The sequence below is a fragment of the Diceros bicornis genome, chromosome 14 (assembly GCF_020826845.1).
Source record: "Diceros bicornis minor isolate mBicDic1 chromosome 14, mDicBic1.mat.cur, whole genome shotgun sequence".
Classification (NCBI taxonomy): domain Eukaryota; kingdom Metazoa; phylum Chordata; class Mammalia; order Perissodactyla; family Rhinocerotidae; genus Diceros; species Diceros bicornis.
The window spans coordinates 27,589,489-27,605,665 of NC_080753.1; the positions used below are offsets into that span (position 1 = coordinate 27,589,489).

The 16,177-nt window shown below is 45.3% G+C and overlaps 1 protein-coding gene across 4 annotated transcripts in view; it reads right to left on the reverse strand.

The window, feature by feature from the left end:
* Positions 1-16,177, reverse strand: part of CMTR1 (cap methyltransferase 1) — a 67,842-nt gene that overhangs the window by 23,528 nt on the left and 28,137 nt on the right. For all 4 annotated transcript variants that reach the window (XR_009222008.1, XM_058554452.1, XM_058554450.1 and 1 more), the window contains exons 5-13: positions 15,773-15,865; positions 14,260-14,331; positions 13,020-13,114; positions 12,831-12,903; positions 7,429-7,627; positions 6,556-6,674; positions 4,219-4,315; positions 3,758-3,890; positions 2,604-2,783 (exon numbers count right to left, since the gene is read on the reverse strand). Coding sequence is in view for 3 of the 4 variants with exons in the window: in XM_058554452.1 (XP_058410435.1) it covers positions 2,604-2,783; positions 3,758-3,890; positions 4,219-4,315; positions 6,556-6,674; positions 7,429-7,627; positions 12,831-12,903; positions 13,020-13,114; positions 14,260-14,331; positions 15,773-15,865 (1,061 nt within the window). In the remaining variant the exon portion in view is untranslated. The remainder of the gene's footprint in view (positions 1-2,603; positions 2,784-3,757; positions 3,891-4,218; positions 4,316-6,555; positions 6,675-7,428; positions 7,628-12,830; positions 12,904-13,019; positions 13,115-14,259; positions 14,332-15,772; positions 15,866-16,177) is intronic.

Sequence of the window (16,177 nt, forward strand, 5' to 3'; positions counted from 1 at the left end):
TCCACTAGGATGGCTACTATAAAAAAAAAAAGGAAAATAACAAGTGTTGATGGTTGCACACCAATATTCATAGCAGTATTATTCACAATAGCTAAAATGTGGGGACAACCCAAATGTCCATCAACAGATTAAAGGATAAACAAAATGTGGTAAGTACATATAATGGAATATTATTTAGCCTTAGAAAGGACTGAATGCTGACACATGCTACAACATGATGAACCTTGAAAACATTATGCTAAGTGAAATAAGCCAGACACAAAAGGACAAATATTGTGTGATTCCATGTACATGAAGTACCTAGAATACGCAAATTTATAGAGATAGAAAGTAAAATAGAGGTTACCAGGGGCTGGGGATGGGGAGAATGGGGAGTTACTGTTTAATGGGTACAGAGTTTTTATTTTGGACGATTAAAAAGTTCTGGAAATGTATACACGTGATGGTTGCACAACAATGTGAATGGACTTAATGCCACTGAATTATACATTTTAAAAATGGTTAAAATGGTAAATTTTATGTTACATATATTTTACCACAATAAAAAAAGACTCAAAAAATTTTTAACTTCTGCTTATCAAAAGACACCATTAAGAAAATGAATAGGCAAGTCACTGACTAGGGAAGATATTCACAACACATATATTTGACACTGGACTTGTATTCAGAATACATAAATAATTCCTACAACTTAATAAAAAGACAAATCAATTTTTCTAAATGGTCAAAAGACTTGAAGAGACACTTCATAAAAGAAAATATACAAAGAGCCAATACATACACGAAAAGGGGCTCAGCATCATTAGTCATCACAGAGATGCAAATGAAAATCACAGTGATAACACTACACCCCACTAGAATGGCTAAAATAAAAAAGACTAACAATACCAAATGTGGCAAGGAGGTAAAGCAATCAGAGCTCTCATACTTTGCCGGAGGGAGTATACCGGGACAAACACTTTAGAAAACCATATGGCATTATTAAAAAGTTAAATACACATCTACCCTATGACCTAGAATTTCCACTCTGGAGTATTTATCTAAGAGAAATTAAAATAATTTGTCTACCAAAAGCCCTGTACAAGAATGTTTTATTCGCTTTATTCATAACAGCCACAAACTGGAAATATTACACGTGTCCCTCACCAAAAGAGTAAATTATGGTATATCCACACAACTGAATACTACTCAGCAATAATAAGGAACAAACTAACACTATATGAATGAATCTCAAAAACAAGGTGAGGAGAAAAAAAGACACAGAAGTGTATATGTATGATTCCATTTATACAAAGTTCTAAACAGGCGAAACTAATCCATGGTAATAAAAATCAAAGGAGTGGTTACTTCAGGGTTGACTAAGTAGGAGCACAAAGAAATTTCCTGAGATGGTAATTTTTTTTTTATCTTAATAGGGATGCAGGCTACATGGATATATGCATTTGTCAAAATTGATTAAAGTGCACACATTAAGATGTGCATTTCACTTACGGAATTATACCTCAATTTTTTTAAAAAAGAAAGGAAACTGGTTATAGGGTTGCTTAAACATCCTGTGCTTTTGGGAACATTAAGAAGTCCAGTTTTGTCACGCATCCACACACACTCATAGCAGACGGCAGCATGGCTCAGCAAAAGGAAGTCCAGAAATACTACAAAGCCCTGGCTTTGCTGATTCTAGGCTGGTCCCCAGGCCTGTTTCTTCATCTGTAACATGATGAAGCTTGGTATCTGCTCCACCTTGGTGCCTAGCACTATCAAGATAAGAGAGCTTATGCGGCAGTACTGTGGAAAGTTAAAATACCGTGAGATAATGGATAAGATGGATAAAGATTTCCTCTCTATGATTCTTTAGGGCCACCTACACCTTCAAATTTCTCTGGGAGACTTGGGTTTACATGCTTAGAAACGACCTTTCTAACACCAGTTTGGCCCCTTAAGAAAGCACTTCTACTGATTCATTGCTACTATACAACTCTCCAACCCACTTCAAAAAACTTTTCTCTAAGGCTCGCCCACTTAGAGAACTGAGCCAACTGTTACAACTTTAAATTATTGCCACTAATAATAGAGGCATAATAATAGAGAGGGGAAACAATTAAAGAAGGTTAAAAAAAAACAAAACAGCATTCAGATCACCCATCTGGGGAACTCCAAATGGCAAAAGCTTTGGTACCAGAAACTTCCAAAGCATGTTGTATACTCGCTTTCCAGCCATGTCCTGTCTCCAAATGGGATTTCCCAAGGCAACAACCATATTGGCCTTTCACAAACAGAAGCAATGAAAGGGAAATTACTCCTGTCTCCAGGGACAAGGACAAGGCTGTTTTGTGTCGGGTAGTTTCGCTATCATATCAGGCTCCCGTGGGCAAGGCTATGCCAGCCAGGCACCCACCAGCCACCCTTGCGATGGGGCATGTGAGCAGGAAGAGGATCCCAAGGTACCCAAAGTCCCAGGGAGCCGAGGCACCAGCAGACCAATCCCAGTCACCAATTCGTCAAGGCTGACGAAGTGATACCAAGAGCTAGTCATTTAGTCCTTCATTCTCTGGTCCACCTTGATACCCCAGTGGTGCCAGCAAAAAAACACCTGGTTTGTTTACCTCTCGTTGGACCGTATCATGTAGTCAGTAAATTCATGGTCTCCCTTGATCACCTCCAAGGGGACCACAAGGTTCACGTCCGAATCAGTGTTCCGCAGCTGGTTGAGTTTAATATTCACTGAGAAGAGGTAATCCCGCACGTCATCTACGCCCACCTTCAGGCCCTTGCACACCACATACCTGGCAGGAGATACCCTGTTACTCTACTGAAAAAGGGCTTCCCCCTCCCACATTCCCCCCACCCCAACCCCTTGCTGAGTCATGAAGCTAAAGAGCTTCCCCATTCAGCCTCAAGTCTATACACAAAGAACAGCAGAGACTCTGTGCTGCAAAGGTCACCTCAAATCTTTCCTTCATATATTGGGCTGTATCTCTACTCTCTATGGCAGTGGCTCCCAACTGCCCTGTGCCAGATTGGCTTCAAGACCATCATCCGGGAGTCTGTTAAATTAGACTCTCCAGGGGCCAGTATAATGGCATAGCGATTAAGTTCACATGCTCTGCTTCGACAGCCCGGGGTTTGTGAGTTCGGATCCCAAGCGCGGACCAACACACCGCTTGTCAGGCCATGCTGTGGTGGTGTCCCATATAAAGTAGAGGATACAGGAAGATGGGCACGAATGTTAGCCCAGGGCCAATCTTCCTCAGCAAAAAGAGGAGGATTGGCAATGGATGTTAACTCAAGGCTAATCTTCCTCACCAAAAAAAAAAAATTAGACTCTCCAGGGATGGGGCCCAGAAATTTGTGTTTTTAACAAGCCACCTGGCAATTCTGATTGGCCTCATCTTCTCTCACATAGCGCATAGGCACCGTGTCCACCAGGAATGCCAACAGTGCCTCTGGCTGGCAGCCCCCTTGCCCTTTCCCAGCCCATGTTCCTCCAGGTGTCCCTACTATTGGTCACCTTCTCCCTCCTGGGCGAAGCCAAAGATCCCCCACATAAGTGTGGAGGATCGTGGAGGAGGCAGAGGCTCAACTGGCACATCACAGGACCGATAAGATCCAAGAATCCTGACTCCTAGTGGCTCTAAGCACTTCTTTAGAGTCAAGGATGTTAATGTAGCTTGAGCAGTCATGCCAGAGAGATGCACCAGGATTTGCTGTACTGACATTTAGCCAACTAGTCTGATTAAAATGGAGAGGAAGGCCTCACCTCTCTGAGTTGGCAGGACGGCTGGTAATCGGCTTAAAGAGACATACTCGTTCAAAGCAGCAGTACAGCAGGTAGATGAGCCCCACGCTGAATGGTGTGAACAGGTCAAAAGTTTTACAGATGAAGTGGCCTCCTGGATTAGAAAGAAAACACCAGTAGCAGTCAGTGGGTTCTATTCCAGGGGGTGGGTAAGGTAATCTCAGGAAGTAAATATGACAAAGTCAAGGGCCCAACACCTGGGTCCATTAAAAGTCAGAGGCAATTTAAGGGGTCTCAGCTTTAGAGGCAACTCTGGGGATTCTATAGCTGTTTCTTCCTTAAATTCCTCATTCAGCCACCTGTTACCTGATATAAACAGATTTTTTTTTTTTTAACTTCCAAGCTAACCCCTGTACATGCTCTTGTCCAGTAGGGCCTCTAGTGTGGGTCCTGGGGTGGGGAGACAGCTGAGCAAGTGTCACCTGTCCGGACAATGGACAGCGCCATGAGGAACTGACAGAGAAGCAGCTGCTTGCTGAGGATCTCTTGCAGGTTCTCCTGCCCCTCCACTGAGAAACCCTGAAATGAGAGCACAAGGATCGGGGTGGGAAAGAGAAATGATGAGGAATGAAAAGAGCCATCCCTACCTCATCTTCATTGAGATTTCTTGAAGCGTTTTCACTGATCTCCATCATCTGACTGATAAAGATACAGCTTGGTGTTTAAATTACTTTGGCAGAGTCATATGGCTCATCATGGATGAAGCCAGCACTAAGACACAGGCCTGACTACTGGATCAGTGCTGTTTTCCTGCTCTATCACTCCCAGGGGATGGAACCGAGTTTGCTTTTCCAAGGAGATGGTCCAGAAAATTGTAAAACTCATGTGGGAATCCAAGGAAAGAGTAAGGTAGAACAGAGGCAAAATACTGGCTAGTCACAGGCCAACTACAAGACGGGAAACAAAATGCTCTGATGAATCCAATGAGTCCCAGGGAAGTACGTGCAGCGTGAATACCCTGCTTGGGCTCATGCAGGCACTGTGCTGACCACTGAAGAGGCCCCAGTCTGGCAACAGGAGAAAAATTAGCACAACTCTGACAGTCACAGTAATCTCTCTTGCTCTAGTGACCAAGGCTTTAGTCACAAACCCCCTTTTGCGTCCCAAGAGCACAGAGCCTCTCCCTCCAGCTGGCTATACCTGGAGTGGTCTCCCTCCCTGTGAGATCCCAGCAGGGAGCAGAGAGCCGAGCTCACATAAAAATCAAGGAGGCCAGGGACTGGGGGAGGAGGAAAGGGGAGTTGTTTAATAGGTACAGAATTTCAATGTTGCAAAATGAAAAAATTCTGGAGATCTGTTTCACAACCATGTGAATATATTTAACACTACCAAACTGTACACTTAAAAATGGTTGAGATGGGGGGCCGGCCTGGTGGCGCAAGCGGTTAAGTGCGCGCGCTCCGCTGCGGCGGCCCGGGGTTCGCTGGTTCGGATCCCGGGCGCACACCGACGCACTGCTTGGTAAGCCATGCTGTGGCAGCGTCCCATATAAAGTGGAGGAAGATAGGCACAGATGTTAGCCCAGGGCCGTCTTCCTCAGCAAAAAAAAAAAAAAAAGAGGAGGATTGGCGGATGTTAGCTCAGGGCTGATCTCCTCACAAAAAAAAAAAAAAAAAAAAAAAAAATGGTTGAGATGGTAAATTCTATGAGTTTTTTTTATCACAATAATAAAAAAGTAAAGGAGGCTGGCCTCCATTAAGCTGGCCCCAGCCACACCAGGTCTCCCTGACTCAGTCCTACGAAGGTAACAGCTAAACAACTCAGAATCAAAAATGTTTAGCAATGTCTTCCAGATTTATAGATGCTTCTCAAAATGCATACCTGTTTATAGGGTCAATTAAAAAAAAAAAAGCCCAGGTCACCAGTCCACATCGTCTAAGCAGAAAGACAACCTTGAGTTTGCCACTCTAGCTACATTGCAACTGCTGTCTCCCAAGCACTATCAGACCCCCACAGCTGCTCAACTGGAGCAGCCCCTCCCTCCCCCCCCAAGCCTATCTGTTGTTCCCTGCTGTGCACAATGCTTTGGTGAGCCAGTGCCTCTTCAGATGCTGTGCTAACTAACATACTGCACATTCTTTTACCTTTCCACACGGCTACTGCTTGAGAGGCCACCCAAGGAGCTCCAGAGGCTTTTCTCAACTCTAGCCACATGACCCTGGAGCAATTGCCACGTTTTTTGTCCCTACTCAAGACTAAGTTGTGGCTCGCTCCAGAAACAACTACGTGCAGCGTCAGATACTGGGTGAGAAAGCTGCAGTGGGCCAAGGAACAAAGCTCCTTGAATATCCACTTTAGCCCAGCCACTGACAGGGCCTCCTGTGGACTCCCCTGAGCTGAGGCCTTTGGTTATGTGGTCCCCTGTCAGCCCATCCAGAGGCATGGGAGTGGCCATGTATAAAGAGCCTCTGCCAGGAGCGGCAACCCGGTAACAAATGATGGAAATGTTCTTCCCAGTCAGTACCTGATCCGTTCATTTTAGTCATGGTCCTTCCGTCACCATGTCTCACAGCCAACCAAGGCCCTTTGAAGAAGTGAGCTGAGAAGACTCACTTGCTCCAAGCAAAGGTGTCGACAATATCACAACCTTTACAAAGTTATCATTGAAAATATGTACAAAAAGAATAAAAACATACATCCCTACTATCTGAATAGTGACCTACCACCTTACGGGGCAGCTAAAGCACCAAATAAAACAAAACAAAAAGCGTCTAACATAATAAATCCCTAAAGCATCACCCTACGGAGAGGTCACCTACCCCATCTGCCATCAGAAAGTGGACACCCTTGCGATCTGTGTTATCCAGGACAAAATTCCGAAAAGCAGTGATGTTCTCTGGGCGGGTGATGTCTCCATCTCCATCGATCCCACCCTCACCTAGCAGGACACAAAATTCACAGTGAGCTCACGTGCCCTGTGCATCCCAGGAGCTGGGACATGAGCTCTTTGGGAGACGGAGCACAGGTACCAAGTGGGCCTTGAGGTCCAGCAGAAAAGCCCCCATGAGGAGCAACCCACTGCAGGGCCCACACTGCAAGGCTGCCTTGTAGTAACAGACCAGGAGGAAAAAACAAGGCCCTGCTGTAATACCACAGAGTCCAAAAGGAGTTGACCAGACAAGTGTTATCAACTGAAACTGAAACTGAAAGCACCTACATTTAGGAACTGGTATCAATTTTTTAATAAGAACTGTTACGAATGGACTTAGGATTTGCTGCCAAATCATAACAATCAAGATAGAGTGGAAGGGACATCTGTACAGTTGTTGAGCTCTATTACCCAATGCATTCCACACCCGGCACACAGGGCTAGAGATGGGCTTTGTATTTGTTAATAATCCTGCCAGTTCTCAGCCAGAGATCAGGCAGTCTCATTATCTCCTGTCACCACAGGAGAAGAAAGGAGGAATTAATATGGCTTTGATGAGAGTTTGCCTAGAGGAGTGTTTAACCTGTATTCTGCAGGCCTGGGGTAAAAAGGGACCATTTAGAGGGAACCGAGACCTTCCTGACATGGACTGAGAACCCCAGGCTGAGAGACCTAGGAAAGAAAACATGGTAAGTGGATAATAACTGCTTCTGACCTCAAGTCCCCACAGAGGACTGTCCCTCATAGCCCCTGGTGTCCCTACCATAGTAGGGTTCGAAGAGCTCACTGGAGGCCGAGTAGAAGTCCTCCAGCTTGAAGTCGTTAGGGCCCTTCAGAGTCATTCCAAAGCCCTTTGCATGCCACTTCTTCCTCCACAGCACATACTCCGAGAATCCCCCTGGGCCTGCGCAAACATCAGCAAAGTATAGAAGCTCGGCTTCCCGGTCCTTTACCAGTGGTTTCTGCAAGGCAAGTGGAGGAGAGGGAAGGAAGGGAAAAAAAGACGGCTCAATGGGGAGCAGGAAGGGGAAAGCAGGAGGATAAAATAAGACTTTCAGCAAGTATAATGAAGAGCTCCCTCCAGGGCCACAATACCCAGGAAACGTATCCTCTGTGATCATTGCCCTCTGTAAATGCCCACCCCCACCTCAAAATACCTCGGGCGCCTTTCACACCACCAGGCCTAGTTCAGACTCTTAATGAAAACATCTTAAGGGGCATCTGCGTGTGTGTGTTTTTATCTCTCAGCACCTTTTCCTCACCAGATCCTGCCTTACAGGAGTCTTACTGAGAATAACAGATGTTGTATCCTCCATGTTACAGATAGGGAAAAAGAGAAACCAAGACACAAAGTGACCTGTTCATAGCCAGTCTGCAACAAAGCTAAATCAGAATCCAGTCGGCCTGACCGCTAGACTCAGGTCTTCCAGTCCAACCAAAGTCTGGGGCTCTAGCATCACCTCCTCCCAGCCACAGGGCCTATCTTTCCAAACCACAGCCTCTGCTTCCTTTCTCCCCTTCCTCCTTGGCTCTCCTTTTTTATCCCAATTAACTTTTTATGTTGGAATAATTTGAGATTTACAGAAAAGTTGCAAAGACAGTCATAGCCTTCACCCAGTTTCCAGTTTTGTTAACATCTTATGTTGCCATTTGTCAAAACTAAGAAACCAACACTAGTACACTACTATTAACTAAACTCCAGACCTGACTCAGATTTCACTAGAGTCCTTGTTCTGTTCCAGGATCCAATCCAAGACATCACAGTGCATTTTGCCTCCTTCTTGCACTCCCTTCTTCTCTTGCCTTTGCCCCTCTGCTAGCCGAGGTCTGGGGCCGTACACAGCTGGGAGCTGACAAGGCAGAGAGGGCAGGAGACACTGGTATGCAGCTTCCAGGCAGCCGGCAGAGCCCCCAGCCACCTCAGGAATAACTAAATTACAAGAGTCATTTAAAGTCTTATTTATCATAGTTTTGGCCACTTGAGTAGCTTTAACTCTCAATCTAAAATTTATGCTGAACCCAGCGCTGGCCCAGATTGTGTTTACGTTTCTCTCTCACACACCTGGGCCCCAGATGGTGAATTCTACTTGTCCCGACCCTCCACAGCAGGGAGGATGTACCAGCTGCACTGGTGACAACAAGAGGTCGAGCTCTAGAGTGGGGACTGCAGAGGACTCTGAGAAATATCCAGCAGGAAGGGGCTCAGGCAGCTCACCCTTCCCTTTCTACAGGTTTGGTACTGCTGAGTGCTTATCCAGAAGTCTGTAACTGCTAGATAAAGATCAGAAAGCTTTAAGGGAAGCAGTTATTAGAAAGAAATGGAGATACTAATGTTTACAATCCAGTCACTTTCTAGGTGACAAGGGCCTTGCCTCTGATGATAGCTACCTAGCTTTATCAAAACAGTGAAAAAGTCTCTGGAGAAAGTGACTTTAGCTAAAAATAAACTTCATCATCCTGTGACAAGCCCACCCAGGCATGCTGGGATATATCAGTTCTTTCTCCCCTTTCCCACCACTCCACCCCAGCATTCTTTGTTCCTGAGCCATCAATTATTCATATTTTTGGATTACATTCACTTGCACACAAAAAAAAGACCTAATGACACTTGCCGAGAACATTATGTAGCACTTTCCAGGCAGCACACTGGGAATGAGGCAGGGGTCACAAGTTTAAGGCCGGCACACATGGAAAGAGGGAAAACAATGTTTCTCACCACTGGCCATGCCAGTGGCTCCCCGGGTAAGCCAATGGCCCAAAGGAAGACTTGGGGAAGGAAGGGGGATGAATCAATAAAAGTACCTCACTTCCAAAAAGAGGGCATAAATACGATTTCATTCTGCGATTTCAAGACATGTGACCTTCACATGGCCATGGCCAGAAGGTCTTTTCATTGAAAGGACAGCTGGGGTTCTCACCTCTGCCACTTACTGGCTATGCAGTCAAGGGCAAGCACACAATTTATGTCTTTAAGCTCGAGCTTCCTCAACTGTAAACTGACACAAATGTAGGTTATTCTCAAGACTGTTATAGGATTAAATAAAGTACCATATGTCAAAGATCTTTATAAACTGCAAAATACTAAACAAATGAAAGATGATACTATATTCAACTAGATCAATTTCCTTCGAGTCAAAACTCTTGTCCTTTTCCATCTTTTTCTCTTTCCAATGCCTAGTGCAGTATTCCCCACTCAGTGGACAGTCTGTAAGTGCTGTCTAATTTGCTCTAAGACAGCACTGAAACTTAAAGATCTACATTCAGTGTTTGTTTCCTGTTACGCTTCACAGTTAATTTATGTGCCTATCCCCAGGCACATAAATCCCTCACGTAATGTTATGGTTTATAATATGCTTCCATTTACCCAAAGAATCTAAATTCTCTTCTTTCCCTTGCCTCTTTCAATTCTTGTTTACAATTTCTTTACTTCCCTACCCTACTCTTTCTCCTTTTACCACAACCTGCAGAACCAGAAACCCATTGAAAAACCTCAGAGTCCCTCTCCACCCACCTCCTACCTCTCTACACTTCCTAAACTTCAAGCTCTCTATGCTCTTATTCTATAATCTGCCTGACCCGAGAGCCACTGAGACCCTAGCAAACCTGGGTGTGTGCCTGGGGCTTCAGCCACTCCCATCTCTGCTGGGGACTACTCCAAAGTGTCTCTGCTTGCCTCAAAAACACACCAAGCCTGCTGGGCTCGGCTGTCACTCTGGTCCTCAGGAGAAAACAGAGATGAAAAGAGAGAAGAAAACTCTAGGGGCTGGAGAGAAATTACTTTGTATAGTGGAGTGCAGAGAAACATCCCTGAAACAGCAATTCTCCATGGCCACTAACAATCAATTCAGGTCAAGGAGATGCCTGAGGCATTACAAACATGGCTGCTTTTTCCTAGGTAACTAACATCTCCACTCTTGACCTGAATGGTGCAACTCTGGTGCCTACTTCATTTTCATGACAGCAAAAGACAATAACCAGATACCAGCTGCTGAAGGTGTTTATATCCAAAAGACTACAATGACGCTGTGACTTCCCATCAGCTTGACAGAGCTCCTCTGCCAGGCAGAGGTTTAAAGGAAATCATTTGGAGCGCAGAAAATTAAACCAACATTATATCAACCTAATTTTCTCAAGACGCTAATTCCAAGAGCCCTTTTGCGCTGCCTGCTGGTATTGGAAAATGGGGAGGTAGACCTGGGAGAGAGAAAAGACTAAAGGCAGGAGGGGTCTACATGCCAGTTTTGCCAGCACAGAGAAAGCAGTTAGGCAGGTGAAGCTGAAACATTAAAGAATTTGGAAAATAAGTTTCTTTAGTGGGTGGATAATCAGGGGGGTCCTAGTGGAAGGAGGGTGAGTGAAGCAGAAATAGGTTTGGAAACAGTTGGCTCCTGGCCCCTTCACTGTCAAAGGGAACTAACTTTCTAAGACCGGGTAAAAATGCTTTGAAACCCTGAAGGGAATGCTAGAATGAAATTTCTCTTTTTCTTCCTCTATCATTATGGAGGGCCTGTGTTCAGAGAAATGAGATGTAGCAGAGTAGAAAAGCATTTTGCAGGGCCGGGCCAGTGGCACAAGCGGTTAAGTGGGCGCACTCCGCTGCGGCGGCCCGGGGTTTGCCGGTTCAGATGCCGGGCGCGCACCGACGCACTGCTTGTCGAGCCATGCTGTGGTGGCGTCCCATATAAAATAGAGGAAGATGGGCACAGATGTTAGCTCAGGGCCAGTCTTCCTCAGAAAAAAGAGGAGGATTGGCATCAGATGTTAGCTCAGGGCTGATCATCTTCACAAAAAAAAAAAAGAAAATCATTTTGCCCTACCACTTCTTGAGAAGGGCTAAAACCTGATAATTATGATCCCACACAAAGCTCATTCAGAGGCAGAAAGGGAAAGTGGCCACATCTGAAATCACAGATCTTAGAGCTGGAACAAATCTTAAGCGCCTTTTGGTCCTACCCTGGCCCTCTGGCAGGTTAGCAGGGCTAATTTCAGAGATGAGGCAGCTGAGACCCAAAGAAGGTATGAACTTAAGTGACACCACCTGTGATGTAAGTGCTGCACTCTCTGTGCTCCCACCCCCACTGAACAACACAGCCTAGATTTTCAGACATGAGACTGATTTTAAATAGACCAGTGAAAGGACCCAGATGCCTGCCTTTCATTCAACACTCAAACATTTCCCAGAGCACTCCCCTCTCACTCCAGAAACAGCACCCACATCAGATAATGTAAGAAGTTTTGATTTGGAAAATAAACTCACTCTAAGGACTACATACTCACCCTTATACTCTACCTCATCCAGTAGGAAGGCAGCAGGCTAAAGCTCCCTGGTGGCAACTGGCCTCCACACTCCAGTGAGCACAGAAAGGCTTTACAAACATCCCAATCCTGCACCCTTACCAGCTCTCAAGTCCACTAGACTGTCCAGAACCTAAGCGCCATGGGGGAAGGGATCACATCTATCTCATTCAAGATTATATTCCTATACTGGTGCCTAGCACTGTGCCTGGCACAAAGTCGGGGCTGGATAAACACGTTTATTTATTTATTGTTTTAAAGATTTTATTTATTTATTTTTTCCCCCAAAAGCCCCAGCAGATTGTTGTATGTCATAGCTGCACATCCTTCTAGTTGCTGCATGTGGGATGCAGCCTCAGCATGGCCGGAGAAGCGGAGCGTCGGTGCGCGCCAGGGATCCGAACCCAGGCCGCCGGCAGCGGAGCGCGCGCACTTAACCGCTAAGCCACAGGGCCGGCCCTGGATAAACACATGTTTAATGAAAGCAGAAGGAGGGCCCATGCTCTAACTCACGGCCTCACCTCCCTGCTCCCTAGGCCTATAGATGCCACAGCTGCTGATTTTGCCCAGGAATGTCCCTTCGCCGCTACTGCAAGCCCTGCCTACCTCCTCGTGGATCAAGCAGCAGGATCTGCAGAGACGGGGGCTGGGACTCTGGGCCTGAAGCCTTAGAGACAACTGCTTATTGGGCACTTCTGGGACCACAGATGGGACCTCATCTGAAGAGCTCAAAGCAAAACATATCTCTATCATAAAATATATCTCTATCACATAGCAGGAAAACTAGCATTGCACAAACGGCAATTTCTGAGCCACTGAAGCTTAAGCCCATTTAGCACTATGAGTTCAGAAGCAGAATCTTGTTCTCACCCCATAGGAATCTCGTGGATTTGTAAACATGCGATCAAACACAAAATCCATGTTAGCCATCTTCATTGCCGCCCTGCAACAAAGCAAGACAGAAAAGCGCAACTCAGTACCAAACATATGGAAAGCTGAGGCTCAAACGAAAAAGTGGAACAGGGCATGTCAGGGGAGGGGAGAGAAATGTCAGCAAACCTATTTAGAAAGAAGACTCCTCGGATCATCTCGTAAGGATTGGCCCGGGTCCGAGCTCGCCGCATCTCCTCCCCGTCCAGGACATCAAACACACTCTGCCCAGAAAGAATCAGAACCTCAAGGTGAGCATCACCCTCTGGGATGGGACAGGGGTCTTAAGAGCTTGAGGAGCTCAACTCACAGCGCTCTGAAGAGCTAGGCTCCTGCTGTGTCCCAGCTCTGAATGACCCTATGTGTGACCCTAGACAAGTTGCTTCATTACTCTGACCCTCAACTACCTCACCTGCAAAATGGTAAAAAATAAAATGTAAACATGTCCCTGGCACATAGTAAGTGGTTAACAAATGGCACCTGTGGCTATGCAGAGAGCCACCTTTTGGCATTGCTAATCCTCATGACAAATCTGTTTCTCCTCTCCAGCAGCAACGTTCCAAGGGAACAGAGTTCTGATACTAAGGCTTACTCAGAAAGAGGGTGAACAGGACTAGGGTTTTCTGATGGCACCTACCACACAGCAGGGATCCCTTCTCCAATTTTCTCTCTGAAAAAAGAAAGCCTCACTTCACCTGAGTTCCAGTCACCTTAAGGATATTCCCAACCCTCTGCCTGCCAAAAAATAAGCTCTGTGAGCCTGGTCTGAGGCCTTACTTCTTCACCAACCCTTTTCCTTCTCAGTTTCCTTGGCTCATTCTGCCCCAGGCAATGCACTTCCTGACCCAAAATCAGGCCAAAAGATATCAAGGGAAGGCTGACATTCACCCAGCATGTTAAGAGGTTCACACCCACTATTTCATTTAATTCTCACAACAACCCTGGGAAGTATTTTCTCCCCGTTTTATAGATGAGGAAACTCAATCTCAGAGAAGCTAAAGCAACTAGCTCAAAGTCACGCAGCAAAAAGTTGCAAAACTAGGATTTGAATTCAGGTCTATCTGATGCTAAAGAATGATTCCAAACCTTTCACTATGCCAGGCCCCCTCAGGATTACAATAAATCGACTCACTGAGGTTAACTGGATCCTTTCCTCGCTATTGACCACAGGGACAGCACAACACTACAGGGTGGGACAGTCACCAGGAAAAAGGACACCTTGGAGAAATGTACCAAACTACACATCTGACCTCCAGGAAAAATCTTAGCTAAACTTCATTCCCCCAGGACTGACTCAGAAGAACTGGAAAAGCCCAGCACAGTCCCTCACACATGGTTTTCAACTCCAGCTCTAGCCACAAGGCCTTACCTTACACTGCAACACACTGTGAAGAAGCTCTTCCCCACAAAACTCTGTTTCATCTTCAATAATCATCTTTCTCTACAGGGAGAAGAAAACAATAGATAATGACCACGTGCAACTGCATTTAGGGGGGATGAATGGAGAAACTAGGGTTTCAAGTGAGTAGAGCAAGAAGCGGCTTGAGTCCCTGCCAAGAAACATCAATTCCTGAGGGGCAGGAAAGAGAAAATCCTCAGTCCCTCTGGCTATACTCCAGATGGCTCTGAGATGATGCAGCCCCCTGGGTGCTCTGACTAGAGCACCATATGGATACAAGACTCATGAATACTGGGGCTGAGAAAAGCAAACAGGAAGGAGCCATTCAAGCTGTCTATCCCTAGAGTGTGGAAGCAGAAGGCTAGGGACTGCCCCAAATGACAGAAGCCTGCCCTTCAACCAGGCGGCCTCTTGCTCTGTGATGAGTATGAATGCAGGACACTAGAAACTGACCTGGTAGCGTCATAGTAAATAACGGCTCAAGGGAGCCTCACGGGGATATCAAGTCCAACCTCATGTCTGAATGAGGCCACCTCTAAACCAATGAGGCTCAAACTTGGTGTTCTCAGGTTTTACACTCTTCAGAATCACTGAGGACCCCAAAGAGCTTTTCTTTATGTGGCGTGTATATCTGTATCTATATTTATTATTAGAAATTAAAACAGAAAATTTAAAAATATTTATTAATTCAGTGTAAAAGAACATGTTAACGTTAAGTAATATTTTAATGAAAAATAACTACATTTTTAAAAATTTAGTGAGAAGAGTGGCACTGTTTTCCATTTTTGCAAATCTCTTAATATCTGGCTCATTAGAAGATGGCTAGATTCTCCTCTCCACATTTGCATTCAGTTGGCTGTGATAATGCGTGTTATCGCCTCTAGAAAACTCCACTGGTCACAAGTGAGAGAATGAGAGTGAAAAAGGCAAATAACTTTCCAGCATCATTATGAAAATAACTTTGACCTTGTAGACCCCCTGAAAGGGTCTTGAAGATCCCTGAGAGCCCCTGCACTTTGAGAACTGCTCTCTAGTCCACACTGATTTGGTAGCTATCAACTTTATTCTTACAATTTTCCAGAAGGAGATTAAAAATTTCCTTTGTAACAACTCCCTCGTTACTGAGGACAGGGACAGTATCTTTTCATCTACCTGGAACAGTGCCCAGCAATTACAAGAATACACACAGATGTATAATAAGCTACTCTAACAAGCATCCATGAGGAAGACAGACACTAGGCATTTTGTGATGCCTTGCAAGTTAAATGACTAGCAGAAAAAAAATCCTGTCTGCCACATCTCCCAGGGGCATATCTGTAAACCCGCTTGACGCATCCTCTTGACATAGCTTTATTCCTGCCAGGATGGTCAGAGTCATAGTTTTTTCAAACTGTGAGTATACATACATATATACCGGACTTGAAGAGGAGAGAGTGCAGAGGTAAGTGCCAAGAATTCAGGGTACATTTTCCTGAAATCCTACCTTTCCCACAACCATCCAATCACTCATTTCCTGAGTGTCAGGAATTTCAGTGGTACATTCTGGGAACCATGACACCTGCTCACAGGCACTGGGCTACAAACAAAAGAGAGGCAAGTAAGTCAAGTAAAACAGACCCTGAGGGCTATGCCCCAACTCACCAGGGCTTCCCCAAAACAATAGACACTTAAAGTGACAAGGGTCTGGGGAGCTAAGGCCAAATGCAGTGGTCAGACATGAGAACTGAGAGCCAGAATTCTAAAGTTTCACTTCTGAAGGCCAGCTCCAATTCTAGTCTGAATACTTAGAAACTTCCCAAATCTTCAAGGTTTCTTTCATTTGTTCCAACATTATTTGATGAATACCTACTATGGGCTAAGTGCTCAGAATGCAGAGTTTAAAAGATGT